This window comes from Anoplophora glabripennis, unplaced genomic scaffold (assembly GCF_000390285.2).
Source record: "Anoplophora glabripennis isolate ALB-LARVAE unplaced genomic scaffold, Agla_2.0 scaffold1025, whole genome shotgun sequence".
NCBI classification, from domain to species: Eukaryota; Metazoa; Arthropoda; class Insecta; order Coleoptera; family Cerambycidae; genus Anoplophora; species Anoplophora glabripennis.
In genome coordinates, this window is record NW_019417118.1 from 16,880 (window position 1) to 35,812 (window position 18,933).

General features: G+C 33.2%; 1 protein-coding gene across 1 annotated transcript in view; it reads left to right on the forward strand.

Annotated features, from left to right (window-relative positions):
- Window positions 1-10,507: 10,507 nt before the first annotated feature.
- LOC108913918 (inter-alpha-trypsin inhibitor heavy chain H3) overlaps window positions 10,508-18,933 on the forward strand; it is a 36,526-nt gene continuing 28,100 nt past the window's right edge. Inside the window, exons 1-3 of the mRNA XM_018719569.1 lie at window positions 10,508-10,543; window positions 18,074-18,196; window positions 18,467-18,709. Coding sequence (XP_018575085.1) covers window positions 18,083-18,196; window positions 18,467-18,709 — 357 coding nt within the window. The 5' untranslated portion in view covers window positions 10,508-10,543; window positions 18,074-18,082. The remainder of the gene's footprint in view (window positions 10,544-18,073; window positions 18,197-18,466; window positions 18,710-18,933) is intronic.

Genomic DNA, 18,933 nt, shown 5'->3' on the forward strand with positions numbered 1-18,933 from the left:
CGGCCGCCGATAGAGGGCGTTATTCGATATTATAACCAAAATATTGGATTTTCTCAAAAAATTTAAATGCGATGATATGACTTTTTTTAGACTAGAAAATAGACAAATGACCAACCAATAAGCCTGCGCAAACCGCATCTTAATATCTTTTTCCTAACTCAAATTATTAAAAAAAATACTAAACCAGGAAAATTCATATATCCCCATTTAAAAATGCATCGGTTGCTTTCGATAAGAAGGCAAGTAGTAGGCCATGGACATGACAATCGCCTAACAAAAATATTGCCAAGTAACGTCAAACTTTTGTCACACGCAGCCTAATATTGTTGATTGCGTATAATTTGAGTACTTTTTAATCAAAATGCCTCTCACAAATAATGAAGCCGTTGACATGATTGCGATTTATTTCGAGTGTTTTCAAAATGCAGCTATAGCTGCAAGACAGTACGCGGCACGGTATCCAGATCGCCGTCATTACGGGAGAAGAATGTTTCCGCGCTTGGTACAGCGATTACGCGATACTGGAAGTTTTCGTCGTCCTAAACGTCGCAGGCGTCGCAATGGAAGGACCGAAGAAAACATTATCAATGTCTTGGCTTACATAGAATTTGATAGACATGTAGGAACTAGAACATTGTCTCTAGACTTGGGAATAGCACGAACAACTGTTAGAAATATTTTGAAAGATTATAGGTAAATAATTTTATCTTATTCCAAGTATCTTAGCACATACTCTCAAATACACAATTCAGTGTTATTCTGATTATATTATTTTTACGCATATGTTGTTTTTTACTTTTAGATTACATCCTTACCACATAGTTTTGCACCAGGCGCTAAATGAACAAGATTTCGATAATAGATTAAATTATTGTCAATGGATGCTAGGCATGCTTGAGGAAAACAGAAATTTCTTAACGGAAATTCTCTGGACCGACGAGGCTACCTTTAGTAGTGATGGTAGAGTAAACCGTCATAATATGCATTATTGGTCCGCTGAAAATCCGCATTGGTTAAGAGAAGTGCAGCACCAGGGACGCTGGAGCCTAAATGTGTGGTGCGGTATCATTGGGGACAGAATTATTGGACCTTATTTTTTTGATCAAGCTTTAACTGGTAACCGCTTCTTAGAGTTTTTGATCAACGACTTGCCAATTTTGTTGGAAGATGTGCCACTCGAAACTAGGAGAACTATGTTTCTGCAATTAGATGGTTGTCCGGCACATTATTCAATTAATGTCCGAAACCATATTAACGGGACCTTTCGAGAACGCTGGATAGGAAGGGGAAGCCTATTTCCTTGGCCGGCAAGATCTCCGGACTTGACATGTCTTGATTTTTACTTGTGGGGACGCTTAAAAGACATTGTTTTTCAAACTCCACCAACAACACGAATGGATATGGAAAACAGAATTCGAAACTCAATTCGTCAACTATCAGCGGTAGAAATCGAGGCTGCGGTTCTGTCGACTCAAGAAAGACTGGAACAATGTGTGGAATATGACGGAAGGCAATTTGAACACAGAAGGCATTAATCTTTTTTCAAAATCGGTCCTTTTCAGGACCACAACTTTATTTAAAAGGAAAATCGCTTATAAATACGAAAACGTGCGACTTAAAATCACAGCACTAAATAAACTGACATTTCTTGTGAATATTTTAGAGAGGAGTTTGTCTTTTATTTCCATGGCCTACTACTTGCCTTCTTATCGAAAGCAACCGATGCATTTTTAAATGGGGATATATGAATTTTCCTGGTTTAGTATTTTTTTTTAATAATTTGAGTTAGGAAAAAGATATTAAGATGCGGTTTGCGCAGGCTTATTGGTTGGTCATTTGTCTATTTTCTAGTCTAAAAAAAGTCATATCATCGCATTTAAATTTTTTGAGAAAATCCAATATTTTGGTTATAATATCGAATAACGCCCTCTATCGGCGGCCGTGTAGGTCGCAACTGTCATGATTACGAGAAACCTAAAAGCCCAAGAAATGCTCTTTTCAATGATACCAAATTTATCCAAATCCATTAAGCCGTTTCGAAGTTACAGGCATTTATTTAAAACAACATTCAAATACCCCCCACCACTTTATTTCGAAAGATAGAGAAAAATTGTTTTTACAAAAAATGTTCGACTTTAAGTTAACATTAAAACGCAAATACTTTTTTGTTACATTCATTGGGGAAAATCGCGAGAAACGTAACTTTATGTAATTCAAGATGGTGGAAACGCCCACTGGCGGCCATCTTGGAAACTTGAAAATAATTTCCAGCATTTTCCCTTGCCCACTTTACCTATAAAATTTTTTACCGTAGCTCTCTACGATCACTAGTTTCTGAGATACAGCCGCTTACCTCGCTTATTTGCCCACCTTGTACATATACTCTTTCGGAATTAAATATTCCTCGCTGTTTATCCTTTAATACTTACGCTACTTGCGACATACATGCCCTTTCGGATAGCTCCGAACGGGGTTATGCGTCCGTACGCTATTTTTGTTTTATTTATCCTAATAACACAAAACTTACGCGCCTCATTTATGCCAAATCTAGAGTAGCTCCGCTCAAGAAAATTTCACTTTCTAGGCTTGAATTATGCGCCGCGGTTTTACTAAATGATATATTAGATTTTATAGTTAAAGCATATGAAACAAAAATTTCCTTTGATAATATTTACGCTTGGTCCAACTCTACTATAACGCTTCATTGGATAAAAAATTCTCCATATCGTTGGAAATCATTTATAGCGAATCGGGTGAGCAAAATTCAAACTAAAATGTCACCAAATTGTTGGCGTTACGTTCCATCTCAGGAAAACCCTGCGGATTGTGCAAGTCGCGGCTTATTACCTTCTGACTTGGTATGTCATCAGTTATGGTAGTCAGGTCCGCCATGGTTGAAATTAAATGAAAACTTTGACCGCAACAAAATTTTGATGTCTGAAATTGCACCTAATTTACTCGAAGAAAGAAAAATTACGCTTTTAAATACTCTCGCATACGAACCTTTTATAGAACTTTTAAACAGATTTTCCTCCTTACATAAAATTCAACGCATAATTGCCTATTGAATTCGTTTTGTATACAATATAAAAAATCCGCGTAACAAAAAACCTAATGCTTTCTGTTCATGGGATTTGCACGAAGCGCTTTTAATCGTGATAAAATTTGTGCAACAAATCGTTTTTGAGACAGAAATCACTTCGCTTATAAATAACAAACCTTTACCCAAACCTTTTCGGAAGTTAAATCCTGTTATTGACGCTAAAGACGGATTGCTCAGGGTGGGCGGACGTCTTACGCATTCTAATATACACTATAACAGAAAATTTCCCATATTGCTACCCAGAAATCATCGCATTACGGAGCTTCTCATTGAAAAATATCATCATGACTATTTGCATACTGGCTTGCAAACGCTGCATTATTTAATATCACAACATTTTTGGATTCTCTCCGCAAAAAGAGCAATACGTCACACATTGACAAAGTGTTTAAAATGTTTTTGCGCATCTCCTTCATTTATACAACCCAAAATGGGAGACTTACCTTCATCTACAGTTAATCAATTGAAAACATTTTCTTGTGTGGGTGTTGATTTTGCAGGACCTATTTTTACTACAGCCATAAAAATGCGTGGCGCAAAATCTACTAAATCCTATATATGCCTTTTTATCTCTTGCGCTACAAAGGCTATTCATTTAGAGCTTGTCTCAAATTTATAAAGTGATGCATTTTTAGCAGCATTGCGAAGGTTTATCGCACGACGCGGTCGATGTTCGCAAATCTTGTCCGGTAGAGGTAGTAATTTCTTAGGAACATCGAGAAAATTGTTTAATTTAATGAAAGATGCATCGGAAACTGAAAAAATAATAACATGGAAAACCCTGTCCGCGAGTGAAGTATTCAATTCGAAAAAGTACACACAAGACGATCGATTCGCCGCTCGCTTACGCTTTTAGTTTTATTTTGTGCCTTCTTGGTCATTCTGGTGTCGTTGGATGCTTGCTGCAATTAAGGGGTAAGTGTTCAGCTTCACATTCGCAATTTTTCTTTAATTTTTTCATACAGTCCACAAACGCAACAGTATATTTCAAATTTTGACATTTGCCAAGATGTACTTAGTAAATGGTTTTGATAAGGAAATAAAACATTTTTTAATAATTTTAAGTTTATTTTGTATCTACAGGAAATCCTAATTGATTTATATAAAATGTTGCTATGCATGTACTATTAAAACAATTTCTTGTTATGTATTTAATGGTAAGTAAAAATGACAGCAATTTAATTTATTTGCTTCATAAACTTGATAAGTTGGCAAATAAGCTGTAAAAATATAAAAATCATGCATGAACTGTTATAATAATCTCACTTTCCGGAGACTATAACCGAATATTTGTACAATATTGGGTTAAATTCAATAGTTCAGTTGATGTCATATACTTTGGAACTCTCAAACCCCAGGAAACTTAATATTAACACTATATTTTCTATGTCTCAAACTGAATAAAGAAAGCAATTACCACAATCTATTGTACCATTAAAAATTTTCATCTAAGCATCTAAGTATCAAGGGTTCACATAAAATATTAGTTGGAGTTTATCATCATACACATAATTATTTTTATCTATATTTAACTTAAATAATATGTAATTACACATTTTCTGCGGACTGTTTCTAATCGATTAATATAAGTAACATAATGAGTGTTCCACATAATGTTGATAAAGATATGGGTTTGGTTTTTAATAAAACTATATAGCTTGAAATTTACACATCATACACCCAGAAAAATGACGTTTAAATGATACAAGAAATATATTAACACTTACAACACGTAGTAGCAATATAGGCGCCAGTAGCTCCGAAATTTATGAAATACAACTACAAAATATTATATAAGCAGAAGTATAACATATAAGTAAAATTTGTATATAACACAACTACACGCAATTTATTATGACCATATTATGGCGCACAATTGCCTAGTTGTTATTAATACAACTACAAGTAGCTTTATGACAAAAATTGTGCCAGTTATATAAACCATTACCTTGTTTATTATTATATGAAATAATGTAGTGAGAATTGATATAGCACAGCTGTATTTCAAATAGGGCTCATAGATGTATTACAAAAAATCAAATATGTTACAGTTAATTGAATGCACCAATATTGATCATGATTTTTTATATTTTAAATACTAGTAAACAGTTGTATTTCAAATTAGCATACAAGTGCATTACTTAAATAATGACTATTTAATTATATACCTGTAATTTCGGGGAATAGGTAACAATATTTCCAGTATAATATAATAACAAATAGAAAACTCTTATGCACTAACTAATTATAAACACAGTTCTTGCAATACTAATTTACAATTTTCAGAAGATAACCAAAGCCAAACTTCAAATACGCGCAAAGTCCAAACTACATTACCAACCAACCCAAAATGACAGGGTTAGCATTCTCTGCGCCATCTTTTATTTTGGAAGCTAACTAACGTGTGACGCCATGAAAGTTTCGTTATTCATATGTTACATTTCCTTCTATGTTAATATTAAGTTTTCTATGGATACGACTGATGCTGGGCTACCGACTAGGCTCCCAACTGTCTAGGTGGTCTATGGTTCAAACTCTCTGTAGGCAACCTCCTCCTCTTAGCGACCTTGGCTTAGAATGAGATCTCTGTATAGTTGCTTGGAAATATTAAGAGGCTCAAATAGTAGATGATATTTCCTTCTCTATTTTCTTAATCGGATTGTTTTCGCTATTCTCTTATATTATTGGATTCTATAATAGGTCGGCGATATAACCTGTTGGTTAAAGACGATGAATGTGTTTCCTGTGTTGAAAAGCTAAGCGTTTACTATTACCCTCAGCCTTGGCAAATATGTACATGGAATGCTTTCAAACAACATCCTGGAGTCAATAATTCTTAAGCAAAAGCAAGAACTTATCTTATATACAAAGATATTGAAGAAAAATAGCATATTAATACTACAGTACTTCAAAGGAAATATGGGTAGTGTCGTTAGAACGTAAAGAACGTAAAGAAAAAAAGGTTAGTTTTGATAAGAACTTGTTCTTGTTCAATCGAAACCAAGTTACACTTGTTTACATTGGCTTTAATGGTGTCATTTTATATTTATAGAATTACGAAGAAATTAGAAAAGTATTATATTTATGCCATATAATATTTATATAATAATAAATTTGCAGAGACGTATTTCCAATTTTTTGATATCAATATGTTTAAAAATTGTTCGTAAACATCAGTAACCACGTCCAGGCCAGGACCTAGATCAAAAGAAGTTTTTTGGTACCAATTTCTTTACAAAATTTCCTTTGGTTACTCGCCTCTAAAATAGCTCTAACTGAAGTGTAAATAGACGCATATGAAATATCTAATTATAATGGAATAAGTGCATATCTTTAAGCCCTAAGATTCCCATAAATTCAGAAAAAGTAAATTTGTAACAAAAATAATGGCAATTATGGGGTGCAATCAAAAATAAGAGGTAGGGATTTTTTTATAACTAGGTATTAAAATACGAGAAATTTTGTCTATGTTACTGAAAGCTTGTAGATCAAAGAATTGCAAGGGCCAATACACCTCGTTCACCTTTTACCCGTTGTTACAAACTTTAAATGTATAGGCTACAACTGACCTGCAAACACGTCTATATTCGCCTATATACAGTCCGTACGATATTTGTTGAGATAGAATTCCAAGAAGACCCCTGCGTCACTTTCTTGGAATGAACCGCATTCGACACCCGATATAGAAAGACATTGGCGGCCTGGCGTTCACCGCTGCAGCTTGCAACTGTTTGTTGATTTTTAAATCAGGGACAAAGTCCGGAGACTACCACGACGACATGAATGATAGTGCGCCATTCATAATGAACAAATACAGAAAGCACCAAATTGCACCTCAAGAAAAACAGATACAGTAGATTGGTTATGTAAAAATATACCTTTTTCGCCGAACTGTATGAAATATTATATACATAATAAAAAATAACACATTGTTTACAAATTCAATCATCTACTCAAAGAAAACAGGCACGTGGCTTTGAAGCTCCCATTCTACCATATTGAAATGACACGGGCTCAAGTTAAAAACCATAGACAAAATAGACTGAACTGTAGAGGCAAGCCGGTGAAGCCAACCGTCAGCCCAACCTCAGCCCAGCCAGCCTCGCGCTCTCAGTCGCTGTTAGACATTCGATATGTTAACATTGTTAGTGTTTTATTAAATATATTGTTTTTATTTGTGCAATCATTGTAATAGCAGATCTGTTCACAATAGTGCTGAAATTTCATTCTTTAGGTAAGTAATAACATAAAAATATTTTATGCCATTCCGATGGCTTCGCGCAGCATTCTCCATCTCACTTGCACTTATTTCCAGTGTTGGCTTCATGTTTTTTAGTGCCACGTTATTAACTGATGTAAATATACATGCTCATATTATCAACCGGCTATTTACAATTAGTTTTTTGTAACAATTGGTGTTTATTTTCATGATGGCTCTTAAAAATAATTGTAAATATTGAACCCTCAACGTATAATTTCAATAATAAACATATATTAATGTTAAATTACAGGAAATTAGTTACTGAATAAAATTGTATTAGGTACCCATTTTCTTGTTTTTATTATCAGGTTTTCTAAATAGGGTGGAAATGAAATTGGAAAGGGTCTAAGCCATTAAAAAAAAAAGATTGGGCGCCCTCTAAATCGTCTGTTATATGTCCGTTACATTTTTAAGAGAAATTTATTATTATTAATAAAAACGGCGCTAGAAATTTATCCAAAAATGCAGTGCCAATTTTAAACTTGCAAGAGTGCAAACAAACTGTCGCTTAAAAAAGAAAAATGACAATTTAAGAAATAGAAATAATAATATATTTTTTTATAACTCCTATAAAAACAGTACACTCAAGCTACAGAAAAATAAACTTGTATATCATGTTATTAAAAAACTTTTTTAATGTGAATTTATATAAACAATATGGATAAGAACTTGTGAGGACTGTATGTGAAAAGTATATGAATTTAAAATATTTAAATCAGTGAAATCTACTAAAAGACAAATATTTAATAAACAAAACATTAAAATATATTATTTTCTGAATTCCAGACATGAAAAATGAATATTTGTCATAAGTGTAAAAATACTGTTTAATCCGGACCTGATCAAAGTATGCGCTGTCGGATTACCTCACACACTTCACTTCCCCGCAATTTGGCTTCATCGGTTCCCATGCTTTGGGATAGGAAACGTACACTCTAGGTGCTCTGTGTACACATAACAATGTAGCGAAGAAAAATGTTTTATTTAAATTAGAAGCTGTGAAAACTCTGACAGAAGAAGTATTTTCATCAGCTACTGTCGAACATTGGATGAAATGTTGTCAACATGTTAAAGTTGAGGATAATTACTTGCGAAGCGAGATTCGACTTGATGTGGTAGTAGATGACTTGATTATAACAGCTTTTGATAGTGAAGGTTCTAGTGATGAAGACGATTTCAAAAATTTATTAGATTAGTGGCTGTAGTAGGTTACTTAAATACGTGTTTCCTTGTTTATTCCTTTTTTGTACCAGCGTGTTTATAATTGTATTATTTTTTAGCTTATTTACTACCACTGTACTGTAAAAGAAATAAAACCACATTTTAATGCAAAAAATCTACGTACAAATAAATATTGTACGAATTATACTCAGTCTTATAATAATTTTGCTCGGAACTTGCTTTACCGGATGTTTAAAATCGTCAAGGACGTATATAAAGCTAATTTGTTTAAACGTGAAGTCCTTATTTTATACTTTAGTAAATAGCCCTTGAAATATCACAAAGAGTTGTGAAAAACCGTACTTATCTTATCAACTTCGACGTCACCTGTTACATGGGTGTTGCACAATAATGAAAAAGTAATATTAACGGTTGGTAGAAGGAAGCGCAAAAAGCAAACGCCTAGGTAGGGCATTCTGAAAGGAAGCCTAAATAGTTGAAGATAGGGAGTCGAGGTGAGAACAGTGTGCAGATAGGTAGCAAGACAATCGGCGGACAGTGTAGTGTGAAAGTAGTGGAAAATTAAGTGTTTAACCGGTATTAGTTAGCAGGTAATATTCTTTAAGTACTTTGTTGTTAATTGTTCTATGTAATCTTATGATTGTGATGGTTATATATGTTTCATGATAATAATTCTTTGTATGTTTAGCTTCCATTGCTTTATGCATATATTTTTCTAAGGTAAAATTGTTATAAATTATTATTTATTTCATGTTAAAATATATATATATTGTCGTGACTGCCCAGACATTACAATAATGACTCCTGTGTTTCACATCTAACTTGTTTTTGTCATGATTACGTTGTTCGAAAAACATAGATGTTTCATGATAATAATTCTGTGTATGTTTAGCATTCATTGTCTTACGCTCAGGGGCGTATATTTTTCTAGGATAAAATTGTTACAATTATTATTAACGATTGCTAATTATTTATTACATGTTAAAATATGTATATTGTCGTGATTGCCCATATATTACAATAACAGCTTCTTTGTTTCACATTTAACTTGTTTTATCTTGATTACGCTGTTCTTTGATTTCTTGTGCTCACTTTATGTCCTACGTCTATACGAGCCTTGTTGAGTTTACTAACATTTTCGCCCGTGCGGAATGAATCTATGTTGGGCTGGATTGCCTCCCGTATGGGACTCCAGTGCTGGGACAGATCTTCCGAAATCTCAACTATAGCTGGATTGCCTCCCGTATGATGGGACTCCAGTACCTTCCGGCCCTGCCGGCCAACTAACACCAAACCTCTTCAGTTTTACTTGGAAGTGTGTATGACTAATATGAGTGAGATGACATTTAGTGACACATTAAATGAGACAGGTCTTATTTATCATTAGCAAAGGATCTTCATTTATGCCTTTGGTTAGCGGTTGTTTTGTATTTATATTTGGGTGGTAAGAGCAACGATCGTGGGTTTCTCTGCCATGCTCTTTCCCCACAGGAGCTCTAGGTGAGCCTGGCACTCTCATTTTATGTTAAATGGCGGTTAATGTTTTTGTTGTTCTTTCTATTTGTCACATGTTTAATTTGAAGATTGTTGTACATAAATAATAAAGTTAGGTGTATTTACTCTGCTTCTGTTTTATAAAATTAAACCATACTTCCCCTCTTCAAAGTTAGTAGCCAGCGCCTTCCGGTCAATAAAAAATAGATGTATACAACGTGACGATCACATATTTTTGGCCACAACTTTGTATGATTTTTTTGACCGAACCCTGGGTTGTTATACTACAGAGTAAAGGTTACTTAAACAGAGATGGATTGTTTATATAAATGCTATATAAATTATGAATTTCCGTAGTTCTCCTAAAAAATCCCGTATTACTACCCTGTACAAGTTTTGAGAAGACGGGATAACCCGAGGAAATATAATCTCATGTTAGAGAGATAAATCTGGATATATAAAACATTAATGCCACATCACTGTAAGTAACATTAGTGAATCACGTAAGTACGATCTATTATATTAATGTAGCTGTATTTTTCGTAATAATGGTTTATGAAACAAAAATCTTGAACAATAATAAAGATTATAATGGGACATTTTTAATACCATTTTAAAATTAACATTTCAATAACTTCAGTAGGTATATTTTTTAGAATATTTTTGGCTGCAATAACATCGTAGTACAGTATAATACTACATATATCATTATATCAAATTGTATTATACTTTCAAAAATGCAATCGCTTTAAACCCTTGTCTTATTTATAAGGAACATTTGTGTTCACAGAAGTGATCTCTGTTCGTCATCCGACATTTCGTACAGCAATATAAGGATTGCCAACTTACAAATAATACTCGTGCGTTGTTGCCAAGTGACATTTATTTATGTATATTGGGCAAAAAATAATAATTTAAATATGGAAATGTATAATTAATTATAAGTATTACGTAATTTCAAGTCATAAAGAATATTTTTCTTTGCATTAGTATAGGTCCCCCCGCGTCCCGCTTCACCCCCCCCCCCCAACTACACTCGATCCTTCTTAAAAGGCATACTAGTCCTTTATTCGTTTTTAACAATACTATTAACACAATTTTCAATAAGAATTCTAGGTCAACTCCTCGATATAATAAGCGGTATCAGCGATGACAACATTGCTGGTTCTCTGCGCAAAATTCGATTCGATATCGCAATTCCGTTTTGAATTAATTCTTCTACGTAAGATTCCCCCACCTCAGTGTCTTTCAGCCACCATGCCTCTTCTACTTTAAAACGTTTCCTTCTACATCTTCAAGCATAGTTGCTGATGATCCAAATCAATCATATTCAGTTCAAATTGGTCAAAAAACTATCGAGCAGGTTATAAGGTCTGGAATTGTTATTGTGGCTTGTCAAGTAAGAAAAAAAAATGTATACTTTAAAGAAGTTTCAGTAAACATTTACTTATTTTACTTTTTTCCTACACACTGCTTGCAAAAATTAACAAAAAAATACGTAATTGTATTTGCAATTACAATTGAAAAAACTTTAAAATAAAAAATTAATCAATGCACCCTTCCATTAAAAAAGATAAGGGTTGCTGCAATCTCCACATAATTAAAAAAATTAACAAACCTCTTTGTAATAATGCCCCATTGAAAATAAAAATTGAAGTGTTTCAGGAATTTTGCGACAAACTTTTGTTTACTAAGTTACAGAATCTGTTCCAGTTAAACTTGCCACTCTGTATTTCATCTTTGTTGATCGCTTTCGATTTCATGGTAGGTATAGTATCTTAGCTTGTCATTTATTTTGAAACCCATCTACATCACCATCGGTTGGTGGCCGAGAGACTCGAGGCGTCAATACTTAAATCGATGAATGCCACTGTCTAGGCCAGGAAATATAGAGTTGGACGCGACTTTTTGTTTCGGCAAGCTGAATTTATCACTATAGATGCTAAATATTATGTACAATAACATATTAGTATCCACAGTAATAAAAATGGGGGGAGAATTGTTTACAGTGTGGTTAATTGTATAATTTTTACGTAAATTCACGTTTTTCGCTTATAACTTTTTCCGTTCATTTCCACGAGAAAACAGTAAAGTACTTCTTTTTTTGGTCTTCAAAAGACCTACAAAACTAGCCCTCGAGCGTCAAAAAATATTGATTAGATCAAAAGTTATAAACAGATAAACATTTATAAACTGCGTTATTATTACCAGAACGTTTTGGCATCGCATCCTCTCATTCCTTATCACTGTCTAATAACTCACACGAAATCTGGAATCGGTAAGTTGAATAGTTTACAAGTTATGGCCTTATAAACAAATTGACTAATTATTAGTCTGGACGATCCCGAGGATCTTCCACAATCGCACTGATTTTTTCATGGTAGATTTCATAATAATACCAGAGAACACTGTACCAACGAGAAGCGACAGAATCGGCGGTTCCTTTGATGTTTTGTGGTCACGCTAGAGTCGACCGATTTGACAGAAACACAATCGTTTACACTGAAAGAAGTTACAACGAACTGCATCAGTATCAAACATTATTCATATAATACAAGGATAACTGTGGTAAAATGTAGACAAATTAGGTATAATATATAAAAAAATAGAACAAGATGTTTTACAACTAATATTTTTATTAAACAGATATAATATTTTTCTGCAATATTTGAAATAGTTTTTTAAAAATAGGTACCTGACAATGCAATAACTTCTTTGGGACAATCCTTCACAATTTTTGCCTCTAGCTCTTCTTGCCCATTTCTAAGTTGAGGAAACTGTATAGGTATTCCGTTTGGCAATAAGGTTATTCTTACATTCCCTTTACCAATATATTTGGTTTCGAAATGGTGTTCACAAAGCCTATAATTCTTATATACATTCACAATCCTAGGCAATAAATCGAGTCTATTGCAAGTTTCTATCCACACTCGAGCACTGCAAACAAAAATAAAAATTCTCCTAAAGATATTCTCTATACTTATGCAATACCATATTACAAGAAAACATACCACATTATTTTAAAAATCAAAATACTTTTTTCTGATTTACAGTTTATAGGTAGGTACTTAAAATAATAATAATAATAATTACCTTTCTAATCCTTATGTAATCTCAAAAGGGTTAATCCTTCACCAGTTTTGGATGAACAATCGCGAAAAGCACAATAATAACCATGCATTTTATTGATTTCAAGTTGATTCTAATTGTAGATGGAAACGAAATACAATACAAATAAATCCACTATCAATTAACATTATACAACACAACTGTCCACCGCCAAAAAACTATTACTCGTTTCTTCTATTTATATTTGACGGCTCTGACAGCCACTGACAACTGACAACAACACAACCCAACTCGCGCATGCGCATACGAAAACTGTTAACGCAGAAAGCCTTGCTGTCGCTTCTCGTTGATATAGTGTTCTCTGATAATACATTGAAATGTATCATTTTTTTTTAACCTGGAATTTTTTTTATTTTTTAGCCTTAGTTGCAAAATGAAATATACGACGCACGAGCGTGATATAGTTACATATTCGGAAAGCTTATGAAAAGAGCTTTAAGTTAAAAAAAATCGTCAAGATTCGTTGAAAAACAACGGAGTTATAGACTGACAAATATATTATTTTCAAGCGAATTTCTCTTATTTAACCGCAGGACTATGAATATTATCATTTTCTTCGGACTCGCTGTTGTTCGCTTCCCCCACCCTTCCGCCGCACCACGGCTCGCCGAAAATCAAGCTTCCACTGACTTTTTACAATATTTCTTATGCACTTAACTTACTTCCACAAATAAAATATTTTTACCTGGGAAAGTACACGGGTTGCCGATTATGACAGTATTTTTTTTGCCGCTACCAACCTAATTTGTTTAACAATAGGCCGACAACTTGGACAGTCTGTAACTCCGTTGTTTTTCAACAATTCTTGACGATTTTTTTTAGCTTAAAGACATAATTAGTTAATTTGTTTATAAGGCCATAACTTGTAAATTCTGCAACTTACTTATTCCAGATTTCATGTGAGTTATTAGACAGTGATACTGATAAGGAATGAGAGGATGCGATGCCAAAATGTTCTGGTAATAATAACGCAGTTTATAAATGTTTAATTCAAAAGTCATAAATAAACTTCTTCTGTTTATAACTTTTGATATAAGTAATTAATATTTTTTGACGCCAGTTTTGTTGATCTTTTGAAGACAAAAAAAAAGTGCTTTACTGTTTTCTCGTGGAAATGAACGGAAAAAAGTTATAAGCGAAAAACGTGAATTTACGCAAAAATTATACAATTAACCACCCTGTAAACAATCTTTCCCCCCATTTTTATTACTGTGGAAACTAATATGTTATTGTACATAATATTTAGCATCTACAGGGTGGTCCGAATTTTATGCAAGAAACTTCGAGGGCAGATAGATCTCTTTAAAATAATACGTGTTTGCCTTATAAACATAGGTCTGGAACGGCACCGTTTTAGAGATACAGGGTGTTGAAGTTGTCAAAAAAAATTGATTTTTTGTTTATATCAGGAATCTATTAACCGATCTCAATAAAATTTGGTACATATAGTATGATAACAGGTTTTATATTCCCTGAAATATGAGCTTTAAAGGTTCAACTAAACTAAAGGTACAACTGAACAGGGGTCACTCGCTTTTTACAAAAAAATCTACGCCACTGCGTTTTTTATATGTCATTGTAACTGATTTATATTCTAATGCACAAAATACGTAAAAAAAGGTAACTTTAATTTTTCATTAAGATTCGCCGTTCTCAAGTTATTCATACCAATACAATCCCCTTGTGGCCGACACTTCTGACGGTAATATTACAAGAATATATTTTGTTTATGTTTAAAAGTAAGTGCAATTTGTAAGCACATCAACAAAATTATTTACACTTCTTTCTACACCACGTGTGAGGTAGTGTGCGATATAAACAAAAAATCAATTTTTTTTAAAACCTCAACTCCCTGTATCTCTAAAACGGGGCCATTCCAGACCCATGTTTATAAGACAAACACGTATTATTTTAAAGATATCTATCTACCCTCGAAGTTTCCTGGATAAAACTCAGACCACCCTGTATAGTGATAAATTCAGCTTACCGAAACAAAAAGTCGCGAAATGGTCATTTTCCAGCTTATTTTCCTGGCCTATGTCGCAGGTTCTCTTCCCGCGGCCGTAAGACCGTAGATCAGCGATATTCGTAGAGAGGAATTAGTCACCCTCTTTGCGGAAGAATGTTGGCTTGGATCAATGTGAGAGATTGATACCGGTCGGTGTTTAATCATCTCCCTAATTAATGAGGTTTTGCAAGTTTCCCTCATTCCTGTACTTAATGGTGGTTAGGGCTTACCAACGTAAGTCGTTCCTGGGCGCACATGCGGCCTACTGAATAATACCGCCCCCTTTCCCGCACAAGACTCTGACTTCTGGGCTAATCCTTGCGATTAGAATCAGTGGTAGAGATATTATTATTATAATTATTATTGTTATTGTTATTGTTATTGTTATTGTTATTGTTATTGTTATTGTTATTGTTATTGTTATTGTTATTGTTATTNTGATTTGTTAAGATTACCGCTTTCTGATTTATTTTATATGACAAATATTAACGACAAAGTTAGTCATTTGACGTTGCATCTCTCAAACCTTTATAATAAGCATGTACCTTTGAGAACGGTACGAATAACAAAAAAGAAGGCCCCTTGGTTAACAGATAATATCAAACTGTTAATGAGACAAAGAGATAAGGCAAGGTCTGAATATAAAAGAAACTCTTCTCCTGCTAAATGGAACTATTTTAAACAGTTACGGAATGCAGTTAATCATGCTCAAATTGTGGAAAAACGGTCTTATTTTAATTATATTTCAACTAATAAAAATTCTAAAAATCTGTGGGGGGAGCTTAAATCATTAAACATTGTTTCTAATAGCTCTAATTCGCCATTGCCTGCTAATTTATCGAATCCAGATGCTATTAATAATTATTTCATAGACAATATTCCAGATAATATAGGTGACAACTCTAGCATCTTTGATTATTATGATTTCAATAAAGTTCTTAACTCAAGTTTTAAATTTAAACTCGTCTCAATAGATACCGTGCGAAATGTCCTCCAGATTATAAAAAATTCATCGGCTGGTGCTGATTTGCTTAGTATATTTTTTATAAAGCTATGCTGTCCCTATATTTTATATTATGTTGTTCATATAATTAACAGTATTTTTATTGACTGTCAATTTCCTTCTTCCTGGAAAATTGCTCTAGTGACGCCAATCCCTAAGAAAGGTGATCCTAAGACTTTTTCTGATTTACGCCCTATCAGTATTTTACCAGGATTGTCGAAAATTGCGGAAAAGATAATTGAAATTCAAATTCGTGAGTACTTAGAAAATTATAGTATTTTACCTGTTTTTCAGTCTGGTTTTCGTCCTGGGCACAGTTGCTCTACAGCTCTAATGCACATTATTGATGATATTGTGGACGCTACTGACTCGGGAAAATGTACGCTCCTAATTTTACTTGACTACAGCAAGGCATTCGACACCATAAATCACGATGTTTTAATTGCTATTTTAAAATCATGTGGTTTTGAACATGACAGCATTAAGTTGCTATATTCATACCTTAATAACAGGACACAGTTTGTAAGAGTCTCTGAAAACCTATCTCAATCTAGATCTATCTGCAAAGGAGTCCCCCAGGGTTCCATATTAGGTCCTTTGTTATTTACAATTTATACATCACAATTTATAAAATTTGTTAAATATTGCTCCATTCACATGTATGCTGATGACACTCAATTATATTACTCGTTTTATCCTAAAGATTATCAATCAGCTATGCATAAGGTAAATGATGATTTAAATACAATATTTGATATTTCCTTACAGCATTCTCTTAGTATAAATCCTTCTAAAACAGCCTTAATTTTATTCGGCAAGAAGACTAAAGCTTTTGATATCTCTAAATTAATTAAGATTAATATAAATGGGCATTTGCTAGAATTTTCTAAGAGTGCAAAAAATTTAGGTTTAATCTTAGATTCCAACTTAAGATTCAGGGAGCAAGTTAAAAAAATGGCCCAACGAGCATACCTAGGATTGCGGCTTCTGTATCCCCATCGTAAATATCTAAACATAAATACTAAGAGAATGCTTTGTGAGACATTGATATTATCCCAGTTTTCATTTTGTGCCCCTGTATATGGACCTTGCCTAGATCTTGACAGCAGCAACCTCATCCAACGCGTTCAAAATGCGTGTATACGTTTTATTTTTGGTATTCGTAAATTTGATCATGTATCGCATAAGTTGCATGAACTTGGCTGGTTGGATATGTTCAAACGGAGAAAACTTTACTCACTTTGTTTCTTTCATAAACTTTTACTTACTAAGACTCCACCTTATCTATATAACAAAATTGTATTTCGCAGTGATGTGCATAATATTAATATTAGATCCAAAGGTTTACTCAGCCCTCCTCAACATAAAACGTCTTTTTTTGAGAGAGGTTTTAAATACAATATATACCGGTTGTACAACAGCGTCACACTCGGTGCAGGATATATTAGTTGTGCAAAGTTCAAAAAATTTGTTAGGACAATGTTATTTTCTTAGGTATGTTACTTATTTAACGCTACTATTGTTATTATTGTTGTAATTTATATGTTTACTGTGATGTAATACTGACTACGGTGCTTTATATATTAGATATGTGGTATTCAAGGGTTAAGTGGTAGAGCACAATTATTGTGAACTTCCCCTTGAGATTTCCAAAACTATGGATAACCTTTTTATTTTTGTGCTGAATGACTTTTATTTTTCTTTTGGAAATAAAGACATTATTAATATTATTATTAATATTATTATTAATATTATTATTATTGTTATTATTATACCGTTAATTTACAATACAAAAAACACTCTTCATACATACTTTTAATCGTTAGTGCAATATAGAATTATGTACTTCTAACACATCTCGCTTAAGTAACTATTTGTTATCTTTTATTTTAGTAACAAAAGATGGGAATAAAATTTTTAATTTTTGTTTCCCTCTTAATATTTGGGAATGTTTCGTCATCTTCAAGAGAAAATAGCTTTGTAGTGTCATCAGAGAACACAAGAACTGTAAGAATGGTGAGTTTTGAATAAAAAATAGTATTAAAAAAATAGTATAAAACACATTGAAGGCTGGTAACACACTTCAAAAATAAAATATTTCTGTTAATGTACCCTTGAAATGCTTGGTAAGGGAGCTACAGACTTTTAAATTGTACAAAAATTACTTTTTATGTCTTGTATAACAGCTAATAATGATAATGAACAAGTTATGAATTTCATTTCAAGAGTAAGTTTGTTGTACTATATTTTTGACATTATAATGTTGATAAATTTGTTATCATTCAGGTTAATGAATATGATTTGCCGGAAGTATTTGAAATGGATATAAACTCTAAAATTGCCAATAATTTTGCAACAACTTTGGTAACGACTAAAGTAAGAAGTAGAGGGATAGCTGCCAAGGAAACAACTTTCACTGTAGTGTTGCCAGAAACAGCATTTATTTCTGAATTCATCATGGAAGTTGGAACAAAACGTTACAGAGCCTTCGTGAAAGAAACGGAAGAGGCCAAAAACATTTACGATACAGTAAGTTTCTGTTTCTTTAAATACAAGGTGATAGACGGGAAGTATGCACTTGTAATATTTGGAAAGCAAGTGAAAAACGTATTTGTAAGAAAATATGTAACTAAGAAACGTTTATTTAGAATTTTCTCTTTACTGAATTCTTTCGCTTTGAAGATATGGGGACATTTAAAAAAAATCATATAAATATATCACCACGGTCAGCATCCGGTGGCAAGCATTTCTCG